The sequence below is a fragment of the Oryzias latipes genome, chromosome 8, assembly GCF_002234675.1.
Source record: "Oryzias latipes chromosome 8, ASM223467v1".
Taxonomy (NCBI): Eukaryota; Metazoa; Chordata; class Actinopteri; order Beloniformes; family Adrianichthyidae; genus Oryzias; species Oryzias latipes.
Window position 1 is genome coordinate 25,497,237 of NC_019866.2, and position 16,294 is coordinate 25,513,530.

The 16,294-nt window shown below is 45.9% G+C and overlaps 1 protein-coding gene across 3 annotated transcripts in view; it reads left to right on the forward strand.

Moving 5' to 3' along the window:
• Positions 1-16,294, forward strand: part of LOC105358029 (syntaxin-binding protein 4) — a 55,278-nt gene that overhangs the window by 24,367 nt on the left and 14,617 nt on the right. For all 3 annotated transcript variants that reach the window (XM_023957890.1, XM_023957891.1, XM_023957889.1), the window contains exons 9-11: positions 10,965-11,071; positions 11,175-11,310; positions 11,589-11,661. In XM_023957890.1, the coding sequence (XP_023813658.1) occupies positions 10,965-11,071; positions 11,175-11,310; positions 11,589-11,661 (316 nt within the window). The remainder of the gene's footprint in view (positions 1-10,964; positions 11,072-11,174; positions 11,311-11,588; positions 11,662-16,294) is intronic.

The following is a 16,294-nucleotide window of genomic DNA, read 5'->3' on the forward strand; positions in this document are numbered from 1 at the left end:
ACCACTGGGAACGCTTTGAAGATAAGTCAGGAGATGATCAGAGGGGGACTTCAATCAATTATATTGATTAGGCTCCACCCTCCTTGGATGGAATTGTAGGCACTAATACATAGTTTTATGTTTTACATTGAAACTAGATTTAGAGTCATTAGTAATGAATCCACACAGAGTTTTCGTTGTAATGATCATTTGATGAATAATGAAACAACAATGAGGTCAAACTAAACAACATGTGTCCGTTTACAGAGACAAGAGTCATTTGGAAAGAAAAAGACTGAAATAGTTTGATAAGAGTGTTATGGCTTCCCTCCTAGACGAATACACTGCTATCCTTCCTCTTTTAAAGTAATGTCAATACATCAATATATGACTTTTATCAGAAGTAAGTAGAAGTTACTGCTTATGCAGACCTCAAAGGAGCCCGTCTCCTCCAATGGAGTGTGTTAGAGCGTCACAGTCGCCCAAACGGCTTCAGTCAGCAGATTTCCTTTCTGAAGTGATTAATCCTGTTTTCACTTTAAAATTTGTTGAGAGAAAACTTTGTCTTTTTTAAAGTAAATCCACGGTTTAACTGTGACAGATAGGATTTGAGATAAAGGTTTTACAGAGTTGGGCAGGTCTCCATGGACACGTGTGTTTTCTAAGGACCCCTCCCCTGATTAAACCCTGAAGTTCCAGCCAATGGGAAGCAGCAAAGACGGGGTTTGTTAGAAAACACCAGTCCATTCTTTACTCCACACTTTTTTAGGTGCATCTGAATGTTTCATCCTTTTGAAGGAGCTTCCTGCTTTATGTCCATCTGTCGTCTGCTGCATGTGCCCCACGCTCTCAGGTCATCAAGTCCACAATAACAGCCATCAATGTTGGGACATGTTTTCCCCACCTGTGCTTAAAATGGAGTCCATCTTGTGTTGTTTGGGGGTTGCGTGTTGTCCATCTTGTGTTGTTTGGGGGTTGTGTGTTGTCCCTCTTGTGTTGTTTGGGGGTTGTGTGTTGTCCATCTTGTGTTGTTTGGGGGTTGTGTGTTGTCCATCTTGTGTTGTTTGGGGGTTGTGTGTTGTCCCTCTTGTTTTGTTTGGGTGTTGTGTGTTGTCCATCTTGTGTTGTTTGGGGGTTGTGTGTTGTCCCTCTTGTGTTGTTTGGGGGTTGTGTGTTGTCCATCTTGTGTTGTTTGGGGGTTGTGTGTTGTCCATCTTGTGTTGTTTGGGGGTTGCGTGTTGTCCATCTTGTGTTGTTTGGGGGTTGTGTGTTGTCCCTCTTGTGTTGTTTGGGGTTTGTGTGTTGTCCATCTTGTGTTGTTTGGGGGTTGCGTGTTGTCCCTCTTGTGTTGTTTGGGGGTTGTGTGTTGTCCCTCTTGTGTTGTTTGGGTGTTGCGTGTTGTCCATCTTGTGTTGTTTGGGGGTTGTGTGTTGTCCCTCTTGTGTTGTTTGGGGGTTGTGTGTTGTCCATCTTGTGTTGTTTGGGGGTTGTGTGTTGTCCCTCTTGTGTTGTTTGGGTGTTGTGTGTTGTCCATCTTGTGTTGTTTGGGTGTTGTGTGTTGTCCCTCTTGTGTTGTTTGGGTGTTGTGTGTTGTCCCTCTTGTGTTGTTTGGGTGTTGTGTGTTGTCCATCTTGTGTTGTTAGGGGGTTGTGTGTTGTCCCTCTTGTGTTGTTTGGGTGTTGTGTGTTGTCCATCTTGTGTTGTTTGGGTGTTGTGTGTTGTCCCTCTTGTGTTGTTTGGGTGTTGTGTGTTGTCCTCTTGTGTTGTTTGGGTGTTGTGTGTTGTCCATCTTGTGTTGTTTGGGGGTTGTGTGTTGTCCATCTTGTGTTGTTTGGGGGTTGTGTGTTGTCCCTCTTGTGTTGTTTGGGGGTTGTGTGTTGTCCATCTTGTGTTGTTTGGGGGTTGCGTGTTGTCCATCTTGTGTTGTTTGGGTGTTGTGTGTTGTCCCTCTTGTGTTGTTTGGGTGTTGTGTGTTGTCCATCTTGTGTTGTTTGGGGGTTGTGTGTTGTCCCTCTTGTGTTGTTTGGGTGTTGTGTGTTGTCCATCTTGTGTTGTTTGGGTGTTGTGTGTTGTCCCTCTTGTGTTGTTTGGGTGTTGTGTGTTGTCCCTCTTGTGTTGTTTGGGTGTTGTGTGTTGTCCATCTTGTGTTGTTTGGGGGTTGTGTGTTGTCCATCTTGTGTTGTTTGGGGGTTGTGTGTTGTCCCTCTTGTGTTGTTTGGGGGTTGTGTGTTGTCCATCTTGTGTTGTTTGGGGGTTGCGTGTTGTCCATCTTGTGTTGTTTGGGGGTTGTGTGTTGTCCCTCTTGTGTTGTTTGGGGGTTGTGTGTTGTCCATCTTGTGTTGTTTGGGGGTTGTGTGTTGTCCCTCTTGTGTTGTTTGGGTGTTGTGTGTTGTCCATCTTGTGTTGTTTGGGTGTTGTGTGTTGTCCATCTTGTGTTGTTTGGGTGTTGTGTGTTGTCCCTCTTGTGTTGTTTGGGTGTTGTGTGTTGTCCCTCTTGTGTTGTTTGGGTGTTGTGTGTTGTCCATCTTGTGTTGTTTGGGGGTTGTGTGTTGTCCCTCTTGTGTTGTTTGGGGGTTGTGTGTTGTCCATCTTGTGTTGTTTGGGGGTTGTGTGTTGTCCATCTTGTGTTGTTTGGGGGTTGCGTGTTGTCCATCTTGTGTTGTTTGGGGGTTGTGTGTTGTCCCTCTTGTGTTGTTTGGGGTTTGTGTGTTGTCCATCTTGTGTTGTTTGGGGGTTGCGTGTTGTCCCTCTTGTGTTGTTTGGGGGTTGTGTGTTGTCCCTCTTGTGTTGTTTGGGTGTTGCGTGTTGTCCATCTTGTGTTGTTTGGGGGTTGTGTGTTGTCCCTCTTGTGTTGTTTGGGGGTTGTGTGTTGTCCATCTTGTGTTGTTTGGGGGTTGTGTGTTGTCCCTCTTGTGTTGTTTGGGTGTTGTGTGTTGTCCATCTTGTGTTGTTTGGGTGTTGTGTGTTGTCCCTCTTGTGTTGTTTGGGTGTTGTGTGTTGTCCCTCTTGTGTTGTTTGGGTGTTGTGTGTTGTCCATCTTGTGTTGTTAGGGGGTTGTGTGTTGTCCCTCTTGTGTTGTTTGGGTGTTGTGTGTTGTCCATCTTGTGTTGTTTGGGTGTTGTGTGTTGTCCCTCTTGTGTTGTTTGGGTGTTGTGTGTTGTCCCTCTTGTGTTGTTTGGGTGTTGTGTGTTGTCCATCTTGTGTTGTTTGGGGGTTGTGTGTTGTCCATCTTGTGTTGTTTGGGGGTTGTGTGTTGTCCCTCTTGTGTTGTTTGGGGGTTGTGTGTTGTCCATCTTGTGTTGTTTGGGGGTTGCGTGTTGTCCATCTTGTGTTGTTTGGGTGTTGTGTGTTGTCCCTCTTGTGTTGTTTGGGTGTTGTGTGTTGTCCATCTTGTGTTGTTTGGGGGTTGTGTGTTGTCCCTCTTGTGTTGTTTGGGTGTTGTGTGTTGTCCATCTTGTGTTGTTTGGGTGTTGTGTGTTGTCCCTCTTGTGTTGTTTGGGGGTTGTGTGTTGTCCCTCTTGTGTTGTTTGGGTGTTGTGTGTTGTCCATCTTGTGTTGTTTGGGGGTTGTGTGTTGTCCATCTTGTGTTGTTTGGGGGTTGTGTGTTGTCCCTCTTGTGTTGTTTGGGGGTTGTGTGTTGTCCATCTTGTGTTGTTTGGGGGTTGCGTGTTGTCCATCTTGTGTTGTTTGGGGGTTGTGTGTTGTCCCTCTTGTGTTGTTTGGGGGTTGTGTGTTGTCCATCTTGTGTTGTTTGGGGGTTGTGTGTTGTCCCTCTTGTGTTGTTTGGGTGTTGTGTGTTGTCCATCTTGTGTTGTTTGGGTGTTGTGTGTTGTCCATCTTGTGTTGTTTGGGTGTTGTGTGTTGTCCCTCTTGTGTTGTTTGGGTGTTGTGTGTTGTCCCTCTTGTGTTGTTTGGGTGTTGTGTGTTGTCCATCTTGTGTTGTTTGGGGGTTGTGTGTTGTCCATCTTGTGTTGTTTGGGGGTTGTGTGTTGTCCCTCTTGTGTTGTTTGGGGGTTGTGTGTTGTCCATCTTGTGTTGTTTGGGGGTTGCGTGTTGTCCATCTTGTGTTGTTTGGGGGTTGTGTGTTGTCCCTCTTGTGTTGTTTGGGGGTTGTGTGTTGTCCATCTTGTGTTGTTTGGGGGTTGCGTGTTGTCCATCTTGTGTTGTTTGGGGGTTGTGTGTTGTCCCTCTTGTGTTGTTTGGGGGTTGTGTGTTGTCCATCTTGTGTTGTTTGGGGGTTGTGTGTTGTCCCTCTTGTGTTGTTTGGGTGTTGTGTGTTGTCCCTCTTGTGTTGTTTGGGTGTTGTGTGTTGTCCCTCTTGTGTTGTTTGGGGGTTGTGTGTTGTCCATCTTGTGTTGTTTGGGGGTTGTGTGTTGTCCCTCTTGTGTTGTTTGGGGGTTGTGTGTTGTCCCTCTTGTGTTGTTTGGGGGTTGTGTGTTGTCCATCTTGTGTTGTTTGGGGGTTGTGTGTTGTCCATCTTGTGTTGTTTGGGTGTTGTGTGTTGTCCATCTTGTGTTGTTTGGGTGTTGTGTGTTGTCCATCTTGTGTTGTTTGGGGGTTGTGTGTTGTCCATCTTGTGTTGTTTGGGGGTTGTGTGTTGTCCATCTTGTGTTGTTTGGGGGTTGTGTGTTGTCCATCTTGTGTTGTTTGGGGGTTGTGTGTTGTCCATCTTGTGTTGTTTGGGTGTTGTGTGTTGTCCATCTTGTGTTGTTTGGGTGTTGTGTGTTGTCCCTCTTGTGTTGTTTGGGGGTTGTGTGTTGTCCATCTTGTGTTGTTTGGGTGTTGTGTGTTGTCCATCTTGTGTTGTTTGGGTGTTGTGTGTTGTCCATCTTGTGTTGTTTGGGGGTTGTGTGTTGTCCATCTTGTGTTGTTTGGGGGTTGTGTGTTGTCCCTCTTGTGTTGTTTGGGTGTTGTGTGTTGTCCATCTTGTGTTGTTTGGGTGTTGTGTGTTGTCCATCTTGTGTTGTTTGGGGGTTGTGTGTTGTCCATCTTGTGTTGTTTGGGTGTTGTGTGTTGTCCATCTTTTGTTGTTTGGGGGTTGTGTGTTGTCCATCTTGTGTTGTTTGGGGGTTGTGTGTTGTCCCTCTTGTGTTGTTTGGGTGTTGTGCGTTGTCCCTCTTGTGTTGTTTGGGGGTTGTGTGTTGTCCATCTTGTGTTGTTTGGGTGTTGTGTGTTGTCCATCTTGTGTTGTTTGGGTGTTGTGTGTTGTCCATCTTGTGTTGTTTGGGTGTTGTGTGTTGTCCATCTTGTGTTGTTTGGGGGTTGTGTGTTGTCCCTCTTGTGTTGTTTGGGAGTTGTGTGTTGTCCCTCTTGTGTTGTTTGGGGGTTGTGTGTTGTCCCTCTTGTGTTGTTTGGGGGTTGTGTGTTGTCCCTCTTGTGTTGTTTGGGGGTTGTGTGTTGTCCATCTTGTGTTGTTTGGGTGTTGTGTGTTGTCCCTCTTGTGTTGTTTGGGCGTTGTGTGTTGTCCCTCTTGTGTTGTTTTGGGGTTGTGTGTTGTCCCTCTTGTGTTGTTTGGGGGTTGTGTGTTGTCCATCTTGTGTTGTTTGGGGGTTGTGTGTTGTCCCTCTTGTGTTGTTTGGGGGTTGTGTGTTGTCCCTCTTGTGTTGTTTGGGTGTTGTGTGTTGTCCATCTTGTGTTGTTTGGGGGTTGTGTGTTGTCCCTCTTGTGTTGTTTGGGGGTTGTTTGTTGTCCCTCTTGTGTTGTTTGGGGGTTGTGTGTTGTCCATCTTGTGTTGTTTGGGGGTTGTGTGTTGTCCCTCTTGTGTTGTTTGGGGGTTGTGCGTTGTCCCTCTTGTGTTGTTTGGGGGTTGTGCGTTGTCCATCTTGTGTTGTTTGGGTGTTGTGTGTTGTCCATCTTGTGTTGTTTGGGGGTTGTGTGTTGTCCATCTTGTGTTGTTTGGGGGTTGTGTGTTGTCCCTCTTGTGTTGTTTGGGTGTTGTGCGTTGTCCCTCTTGTGTTGTTTGGGTGTTGTGTGTTGTCCATCTTGTGTTGTTTGGGTGTTGTGTGTTGTCCATCTTGTGTTGTTTGGGTGTTGTGTGTTGTCCATCTTGTGTTGTTTGGGGGTTGTGTGTTGTCCCTCTTGTGTTGTTTGGGGGTTGTGTGTTGTCCCTCTTGTGTTGTTTGGGTGTTGTGCGTTGTCCATCTTGTGTTGTTTGGGTGTTGTGTGTTGTCCATCTTGTGTTGTTTGGGTGTTGTGTGTTGTCCATCTTGTGTTGTTTGGGGGTTGTGTGTTGTCCCTCTTGTGTTGTTTGGGGGTTGTGCGTTGTCCATCTTGTGTTGTTTGGGTGTTGTGCGTTGTCCATCTTGTGTTGTTTGGGTGTTGTGTGTTGTCCATCTTGTGTTGTTTGGGGGTTGTGTGTTGTCCATCTTGTGTTGTTTGGGGGTTGTGTGTTGTCCATCTTGTGTTGTTTGGGGGTTGTGTGTTGTCCATCTTGTGTTGTTTGGGGGTTGTGTGTTGTCCATCTTGTGTTGTTTGGGTGTTGTGCGTTGTCCCTCTTGTGTTGTTTGGGTGTTGTGTGTTGTCCATCTTGTGTTGTTTGGGTGTTGTGTGTTGTCCATCTTGTGTTGTTTGGGTGTTGTGTGTTGTCCATCTTGTGTTGTTTGGGGGTTGTGTGTTGTCCCTCTTGTGTTGTTTGGGGGTTGTGTGTTGTCCCTCTTGTGTTGTTTGGGTGTTGTGCGTTGTCCCTCTTGTGTTGTTTGGGGGTTGTGCGTTGTCCATCTTGTGTTGTTTGGGTGTTGTGTGTTGTCCATCTTGTGTTGTTTGGGTGTTGTGTGTTGTCCATCTTGTGTTGTTTGGGGGTTGTGTGTTGTCCCTCTTGTGTTGTTTGGGGGTTGTGCGTTGTCCATCTTGTGTTGTTTGGGTGTTGTGTGTTGTCCATCTTGTGTTGTTTGGGTGTTGTGTGTTGTCCATCTTGTGTTGTTTGGGGGTTGTGTGTTGTCCATCTTGTGTTGTTTGGGGGTTGTGTGTTGTCCATCTTGTGTTGTTTGGGTGTTGTGTGTTGTCCATCTTGTGTTGTTTGGGGGTTGTGTGTTGTCCCTCTTGTGTTGTTTGGGGGTTGTGTGTTGTCCCTCTTGTGTTGTTTGGGGGTTGTGCGTTGTCCATCTTGTGTTGTTTGGGGGTTGTGTGTTGTCCATCTTGTGTTGTTTGGGGGTTGTGTGTTGTCCATCTTGTGTTGTTTGGGGGTTGTGTGTTGTCCTCTTGTGTTGTTTGGGGGTTGTGTGTTGTCCCTCTTGTGTTGTTTGGGGGTTGTGTGTTGTCCATCTTGTGTTGTTTGGGGGTTGTGTGTTGTCCCTCTTGTGTTGTTTGGGGGTTGTGTGTTGTCCATCTTGTGTTGTTTGGGGGTTGTGTGTTGTCCCTCTTGTGTTGTTTGGGGGTTGTGTGTTGTCCCTCTTGTGTTGTTTGGGGGTTGTGCGTTGTCCATCTTGTGTTGTTTGGGGGTTGTGTGTTGTCCATCTTGTGTTGTTTGGGGGTTGTGTGTTGTCCCTCTTGTGTTGTTTGGGGGTTGTGTGTTGTCCCTCTTGTGTTGTTTGGGGGTTGTGCGTTGTCCATCTTGTGTTGTTTGGGGGTTGTGAGTTGTCCCTCTTGTGTTGTTTGGGGGTTGTGTGTTGTCCCTCTTGTGTTGTTTGGGGGTTGTGTGTTGTCCATCTTGTGTTGTTTGGGGGTTGTGTGTTGTCCCTCTTGTGTTGTTTGGGGGTTGTGCGTTGTCCCTCTTGTGTTGTTTGGGGGTTGTGCGTTGTCCATCTTGTGTTGTTTGGGTGTTGTGTGTTGTCCATCTTGTGTTGTTTGGGTGTTGTGTGTTGTCCATCTTGTGTTGTTTGGGGGTTGTGTGTTGTCCCTCTTGTGTTGTTTGGGGGTTGTGTGTTGTCCATCTTGTGTTGTTTGGGTGTTGTGCGTTGTCCCTCTTGTGTTGTTTGGGTGTTGTGTGTTGTCCATCTTGTGTTGTTTGGGTGTTGTGTGTTGTCCATCTTGTGTTGTTTGGGTGTTGTGTGTTGTCCATCTTGTGTTGTTTGGGGGTTGTGTGTTGTCCCTCTTGTGTTGTTTGGGGGTTGTGTGTTGTCCCTCTTGTGTTGTTTGGGTGTTGTGCGTTGTCCCTCTTGTGTTGTTTGGGGGTTGTGCGTTGTCCATCTTGTGTTGTTTGGGTGTTGTGTGTTGTCCATCTTGTGTTGTTTGGGTGTTGTGTGTTGTCCATCTTGTGTTGTTTGGGGGTTGTGCGTTGTCCATCTTGTGTTGTTTGGGTGTTGTGTGTTGTCCCTCTTGTGTTGTTTGGGGGTTGTGCATTGTCCATCTTGTGTTGTTTGGGTGTTGTGTGTTGTCCATCTTGTGTTGTTTGGGTGTTGTGTGTTGTCCATCTTGTGTTGTTTGGGGGTTGTGTGTTGTCCATCTTGTGTTGTTTGGGGGTTGTGTGTTGTCCATCTTGTGTTGTTTGGGGGTTGTGTGTTGTCCATCTTGTGTTGTTTGGGGGTTGTGTGTTGTCCATCTTGTGTTGTTTGGGTGTTGTGCGTTGTCCCTCTTGTGTTGTTTGGGTGTTGTGTGTTGTCCATCTTGTGTTGTTTGGGTGTTGTGTGTTGTCCATCTTGTGTTGTTTGGGTGTTGTGTGTTGTCCATCTTGTGTTGTTTGGGGGTTGTGTGTTGTCCCTCTTGTGTTGTTTGGGGGTTGTGTGTTGTCCCTCTTGTGTTGTTTGGGTGTTGTGCGTTGTCCCTCTTGTGTTGTTTGGGGGTTGTGCGTTGTCCATCTTGTGTTGTTTGGGTGTTGTGTGTTGTCCATCTTGTGTTGTTTGGGTGTTGTGTGTTGTCCATCTTGTGTTGTTTGGGGGTTGTGTGTTGTCCCTCTTGTGTTGTTTGGGGGTTGTGCGTTGTCCATCTTGTGTTGTTTGGGTGTTGTGTGTTGTCCATCTTGTGTTGTTTGGGTGTTGTGTGTTGTCCATCTTGTGTTGTTTGGGGGTTGTGTGTTGTCCATCTTGTGTTGTTTGGGGGTTGTGCGTTGTCCATCTTGTGTTGTTTGGGTGTTGTGTGTTGTCCATCTTGTGTTGTTTGGGGGTTGTGTGTTGTCCATCTTGTGTTGTTTGGGGGTTGTGTGTTGTCCATCTTGTGTTGTTTGGGGGTTGTGTGTTGTCCATCTTGTGTTGTTTGGGGGTTGTGTGTTGTCCCTCTTGTGTTGTTTGGGGGTTGTGTGTTGTCCCTCTTGTGTTGTTTGGGGGTTGTGCGTTGTCCATCTTGTGTTGTTTGAGGGTTGTGTGTTGTCCATCTTGTGTTGTTTGGGGGTTGTGTGTTGTCCATCTTGTGTTGTTTGGGGGTTGTGTGTTGTCCATCTTGTGTTGTTTGAGGGTTGTGTGTTGTCCATCTTGTGTTGTTTGGGGGTTGTGCGTTGTCCATCTTGTGTTGTTTGAGGGTTGTGTGTTGTCCATCTTGTGTTGTTTGGGGGTTGTGTGTTGTCCATCTTGTGTTGTTTGGGGGTTGTGTGTTGTCCATCTTGTGTTGTTTGAGGGTTGTGTGTTGTCCATCTTGTTTTGTTTGGGGGTTGTGCGTTGTCCATCTTGTGTTGTTTGAGGGTTGTGTGTTGTCCATCTTGTGTTGTTTGGGGGTTGTGTGTTGTCCATCTTGTGTTGTTTGGGGGTTGTGTGTTGTCCATCTTGTGTTGTTTGGGGGTTGTGTGTTGTCCATCTTGTGTTGTTTGGGGGTTGTGTGTTGTCCCTCTTGTGTTGTTTGGGGGTTGTGTGTTGTCCCTCTTGTGTTGTTTGGGGGTTGTGCGTTGTCCATCTTGTGTTGTTTGAGGGTTGTGTGTTGTCCATCTTGTGTTGTTTGGGGGTTGTGTGTTGTCCATCTTGTGTTGTTTGGGGGTTGTGTGTTGTCCATCTTGTGTTGTTTGAGGGTTGTGTGTTGTCCATCTTGTGTTGTTTGGGGGTTGTGTGTTGTCCATCTTGTGTTGTTTGAGGGTTGTGTGTTGTCCATCTTGTGTTGTTTGGGGGTTGTGTGTTGTCCATCTTGTGTTGTTTGGGGGTTGTGCGTTCAGGCTTTCACAGCCTCTAAGTGTTCCTCAAAGCCCACATGATGAAACCACCACCCACACATCTGCTCCTTTTACGTCTGACTCTCATGTTTTACAGTTTTTATTCAATAATATTTCACCATAGGACTTATTTTCTTTGTTTTAGATTTAAATATGTAAAGTTTGATTTCAAAAAGCATCAAAGATCTGAAAGAGACGCTGCCGCTCTTGTCCTCGCGTTGCTTCTTTTCTCTGGTTAATCCCTTCATCCTCCCACACTGTCAAATATGGGCCAGCACGGGGGGGCGGCGGGGCATCAAAGTGCATTTGTGTTTTGAAGGAAGCCGGCTGCAAACAGGTTTAATGTTGGCTGGTTTCAAATCCAGAGAATTTAAGCAGCTGCTACATTTTGAGGACCTCAGGACTCAATCCAGCCATCAGCTCTGCCATCCTGGATTTGCCTTTTTTTAGTTTAACTAGCAGTTTGGTTTTTTTTTGGACCAGAAGATGATTTAGTGTCTAACAGAATCCTGAACAGACAGCCAGAACCAGTCAGAAGACAGTCAGGTATCTGCTTGTTGCCTTGATGACGATCTCTGTCCTCAAAATGAGGACAAACCAAACGACTCTACGTTCAAGCACCAAGTATTCTGTTTGGGATCCTCTGCTTTTGGAAGCAGGTTGTTCAAATCCATTTTTTAATCCCCTGTGCCGAGCAAAGACCGGCGGGCTGTCATGCGCTGTGACTTCTGTAATGAGTCAGCAGGGATTAAGCAGCCGTGCTTTTGTCACTGCAGCGGTTATGAAGGAAAAAGCAGAGCAGTGAGATGAGAGGGAATATCAAGCCGTTTAGTAAGCAGAGCTCTGCCTGAAAGCTTCAGCAAGAACTCCTCCAATAAGACATGTTTGACTTGAAAGACTTTCAGAGCATCTGATGCTGCTGAACCGCATCGACTGAGTTCAGCGTCAACCAGATTTGAAAGCCTTTCTTTCTGTCCAGGACGGACGTCTGCGGCCAGGAGATCAGCTCATCGCCATCAACAAGGAGTCTCTGATTGGTGTGACCCACGAGGAAGCCAAAAGCATGCTGAATAAAGTCAAGTTTAGGTGACACCCACACCTCTGCTTTTCTGTCCTGGTTGGATCCTTCCGTGTCTTCATAATCTGAGGTTCCTTACAAGCTCCGCCCCTCTTTCCTTTGTGTCCACAGCCAAGACAGCGCCGTGGAGATAGCCTTCATTCCAGGTAAAGGCCTTTTTCCCAGCAGCACGTCTCTACACAACGGAGTTCAGCGAGCTGCAGGAACCAACTCTGGACGCCTGAAAGTCCACATCCGATCACCTGAGGTCAGCTCCAAGACCCCCCCTTTATTTCAATCACAAAACAAGAACAGCTTTTGCTGGAATCATAGGAGGGTTTGGTGATGATCGAGTCAGGAACGTTAATCACACATATGCAGTCGTTGTGACACGATATAAACGTGTACATTTCAACAGATATGACACGGAGTGTCTGCATACATGCACACTTTCTACACACACGGGTTGTGATTGCACTCTATCCTCTAAGTTTCTGCTGTATTGATGAAGCAAAAGGTTTCAAATGTTCTGATGTTTGTGTGCAGAGCTGTGCAGAAGACCACGCCCCTTTGTCCTCGCCGTCCCCCGACATCTGTCCCCCAGAGACTCACGCTTCAGGTAAATCTCTCAGACGCTCTCTCAGAGGGGACATTTCAGGACATGGTTTTGTAAATCCTTCATAGTTTATCTAGAATATATCCATTGCATAAGGCATTGCCGTGTTTTTCTCTGCTCAAACTTACCCTCAGATTGTTTATGTCGCGTCACCTTAAGAGTTGTAACACACCTGGAATAACTCTGAACGCGCTCCATGCTGAAGAATAGATTACCGGTTAGTCACAGGTCATCTAATGTCATCTTTCAACTGGAATATTTCCCGCTCTCCTCTCCCTGACCGTCTCTTTGAACATCTCTCTGGAGTTTAATCATCGCTTTCTAAATTACTCAAACTCTTGAAAAAGAACTAAATGTATTTGTGAAATAAAATCAATGTAAAGATCAATAAATCATCTGTCTTCTACTAACAGATGGAAAAGGTAGAAATGTAACATGAGAAAAACGGATTTTAAAATAGAAAAGTTTACATCTGACGATGTCAGGAGGAAATCATTTCCAAGACATTAGGAGAAAAATGTTCTGGAAATGATTTCTCAGCATTCTAAACAAAAAGATCAAAAGGAGCAGTCATTCCTTTGATCAAAGGCTAAATGCAGAAAAAAAGTTCAACTGATTTCTTTCATTTGGAAAAAAACGAATTGTAAATTGTAAAGGTTCCAGTTGAAAACCGAATCAGTACAAAGACTGAAATAATTCCAGTAACTATTATGAGGACCATGACACCAGTCAGGTCATGAAACTCTCTTTTTAAACTTTGTTCCGGATAAACCTGATGAAGCCAGTGGTGAGTCAGTGGGGCTGGGGGGTTAATCCATGTTATTGATTAGTTTTGGGGAAATCAAGGTTTTATTCATTTTATTTGATCTCTGCTCTCTGCCGTTGTTTGAGGAAAGTCCGTCCGCCGGTCTCTCAGAAAGCTCAGATGTGAAAACAGCAGCGAGCAAAGAGGAGCCACGCCAGCGAGGCGGAGAATAAAAACACGAGCACACGCCGTGCCCCCCACCCCCGTAACGTCAGTTTGAGTTGAAGCTGCTGAAGCAGCAGAACATGTGAGGATTTTTACCAGGATCCAGACAGAAGTGGAGGAGAAACCTGCTGGACTCACAGCAGCAACACAAATGTCATTCAAACTGTTCTCTGTCACACGTCCAATCCAATCAAATAGTGTGACATCATCATTAGTCGCAGGCTGAACAGTTTTGGTACAGACACCACTTTAAAGTCAGACTATGTTTTCCTGGAGCGGACTTTAAGACGGAGCGGATAAATGCAACAAAATGAAAACTGGAACACTTTAAAAAAGCCTATTTTGTAAATATAATAATAAGAGGTTTGTATAAACTTTATTAGCAGCATGTTTGTAACATTACAGAGGTGGGTGGCGTTGAGCTGAAAAGAGCCCCCCCTCATGAGAATGCTGCATCTTTACTGTCAATGAGAAGAACCTAAAACATGATCATGTTTTTAGGGTTTTTTGGTTTGATTTCATGTAAAAATGAATCAACTGGAGGCAGAATCAGGAAAAAACATCTGCTTCCCTTCAGTGAATCTGTTCTTGTTCTCTCAGCAGGTTTCTATCTTTCCAGTTGATGACGGACTGAAACCCCTCCCCTCACGGGGGCGTTTTCAGCAGGAAAACACAAACTCAAATACTAGAACCAGTATGTTCTAGTATTTCTCTTTGAGATGCTCACAAATCATCTGTTGCAGTGATCTACAAACAAAAATACAAGCTTATTTACAGCCTGCATTTAGTTGGACTTCGTGTTAGAGACAGTTTCCAAAAGAGAAAAGCAGGGTGAAAAATATCAAGCATGATCGAAAATCAAATTTGGAATGAAAAATAATCAAAGATTACATTTTTTGGCGGCACCATCAGGTCTGCTGACCTACTACAGCTACGTTTTTACTGACAATTTGATTAGACATCAAAGAAATGGGTTTTGAGGCAGGTAGAATGCATCGATCAGAAAAGTTATCACCCACAATGCATCATTTCTCTGTTACCAACGCCAGGCAAAGATAAGGTGATAACTGGAGACCAATCCCTCTTCTGCTGGGATTATACATTTTCTGCACGTCTGTGCCAACAGACTGAAATCAGCAATGGGTCAAATAATAGATGAAACACAGTCAGCCTTTAGAAAACGACGGCATATTCATCATCCCACTTGTTTCATTCTAGATAAAGTCCCTGGTATTTCTCTGATCTGTCATGTTCCTTCCTCTTGATGTTCCATCACTTGCTTTTGGCACATCCACAACCACGGCTTTGCTCTGTTCCTTCTCTTCCACCACGTTATCTGGTTGGTTCTCCATCACCTTCCTGTCTGCATCTGCATCTGCAAGTCCCACAGGATCTTTGCTTTCATGTTCTTTTTGAGGATTTTCCCAACATGACTTTGGGGTTTTTAGTCCATACACTCTGCCACCCACTTGTTTGCAGGGGCTTTTCTAGCCCCTCCTCCTTTGCTCTCCATTTGCATAGGCATTCATTGAGCTCTTCATTGGTTGAGACTCCTGTGTCTGATAACCTCTGGTGTTTGGAGCACCCCCCCAGTCTTCCTTCTTGGGCAGGCGAGATGAGAGAAATGTACACGCCATCGCCTTAAGCTGCGTTCACAAGGTAACCAACTCCTGCGGCAAATTTGCATCGGCCGCCTCTCCTTCGCCGTGCGGTAAATTCTGTGCCCGCCACCTGACCAAAAAGGTCGCTGCTGCGGCCACGTGTGGGAGGACCTACCAGCTAATGATTTTAGCCTGTTGGCTACATGGACCGTGTCTGTGTTTATACCATTGACAATGCATGGAAGACAGGGATGATGATGAGAGATCAGGTTGAATTATTTTAATAGTTCTACAGAAACATTGGTGATCACGTCTCTGTGGTGCTGTCCCCGACTGCCACGTCAACCGCGGTGCCTTGCCATCAAGGAGTTCTTCATCTGCTTTGGTGACTTTGGCAGACAACCCCGCTCTGGAGCACCCAGCCTTTGCTTCCGTAACAGAAGACGTGTCGGCAGATTTAAAGAGATCCTCAAAGTATTCAGGTGGGCTCTGACAATATCCCCTCTCAAAGTCAACAGCTCTACGCTTGTGCCCAAAAACAGTGTTGGCAAAAATCTGCTTCTTGATGTGCTTGACGGTTTGACAAAATGGCTGACCAGATCCCAGAACCAAGTTTTAGCCTCTATAAATGCCTGGGCCACGGCTTGCTTAGACTGCCTCAGGAGTCCAACAAGACAGGGACTTGGTAGGCCTCTTTCTTCATCTCAATGGCATCTGTTACCTTTGATGTGCACTACCAGGTGCACCACCAGAGACCTTACGGCACAGCTCTGAACAGCCACGGAGACAATAGAGGTGGATAAAATGGTCCACTCGGACTCGATGTCTCCACTCTGCCTTTGTAGATTTTTTACGTTCTCACAGGCATGGGAGTTAAAGACATCCCTGGAGGAGGGCTCAGCCACACATTCCCAGCAAACCTTCAGTGTTTTCGGATCTGCAAAGTCTCTCTGGCCTACTGCCCCAGCAACAGACCTATCTCATCACTAGGTAGTAACTCTGCCTCTTTCTTTACCCAGTAGTTGAGGAGACGCGGTCAAACGTGGGGTTGGGGGTCCATGGCTCCCACCTTCAGCCACCTCCCAAGCCAAAAATAACCAGTCCCTTCACATCGTCCCTTTGGGCTGGGACTGATGGGGGCCCATGAGAAGAGCCACAGAAGCCCGGCACTCGCCTGCAAACCCTAACCCCAGGCCTTGGTCCACTGTGTGGCCCCATGATACCAATCTGGTTAATGTAATTTATCCTTGTAATCGTTATCTTGGATCTGTCTAGGAGACCCTACGAAGGGTGTAGGGCCCGGCCAGCTTAGCTCCAGGCTCAAGGATCCTACAATCACTACGATCACTTGAGCTCTCAAAGCTCCTCCAGGTTAAGGTAGTAGAGGGGGAGAGCAGGAAAATCTGCTGTCAAATTTATTTCTGAAGTTTTGAATAGTTATGAAAGTGTTTGTTCTAATTTGGGGTGTATATGAATTATATGGAACAATAAACATCCACATTACACACTTTGATGATGATCAAAATTGATAAGTCACATTTTCTTACTGAGCTTCTCTGTGTGCAAAAAAATGGGAGCAACTGACTTTGACAGTTACTCTACCTTTAAGTTGTGTGTTCTGCACTGGCAGTACGTTCTGGAGAATCTATTGTCCAGCTTACTTCTCAAAATGTTCAGACCAGATTTCTGTGAGAAAGAAGCAACAGATCCGAGCATAGGGAGAATGTCACATAACACGTGACTTATGCATCTTTTAGGCAAAAAAATCTGAAGGGTTTCATCCAAAGTAGCAGCTTTTGTGTTGTGGGTCAACCATGGTCTCTGGCTCGCAGCCGCCTGACAGCCTGTCTCAATCCTATTGACCGGGATTATCCTAGTCAAGGTTATTTCCTAGGTGCCATGAGCTCTTAGTTCCCTGCCAAGCTCTGATTGGTTAAGTCAGTTGCTAGCTGCAGCAGATGTCAGCAGTTTGGGTGAGGTGAGTTTGTGCATATCTGCAGAGTGGAAATGAGCATGAGACTCGCATCTGTGCTTATGGCAGAAAATAGTTGTTATTATCTTTACT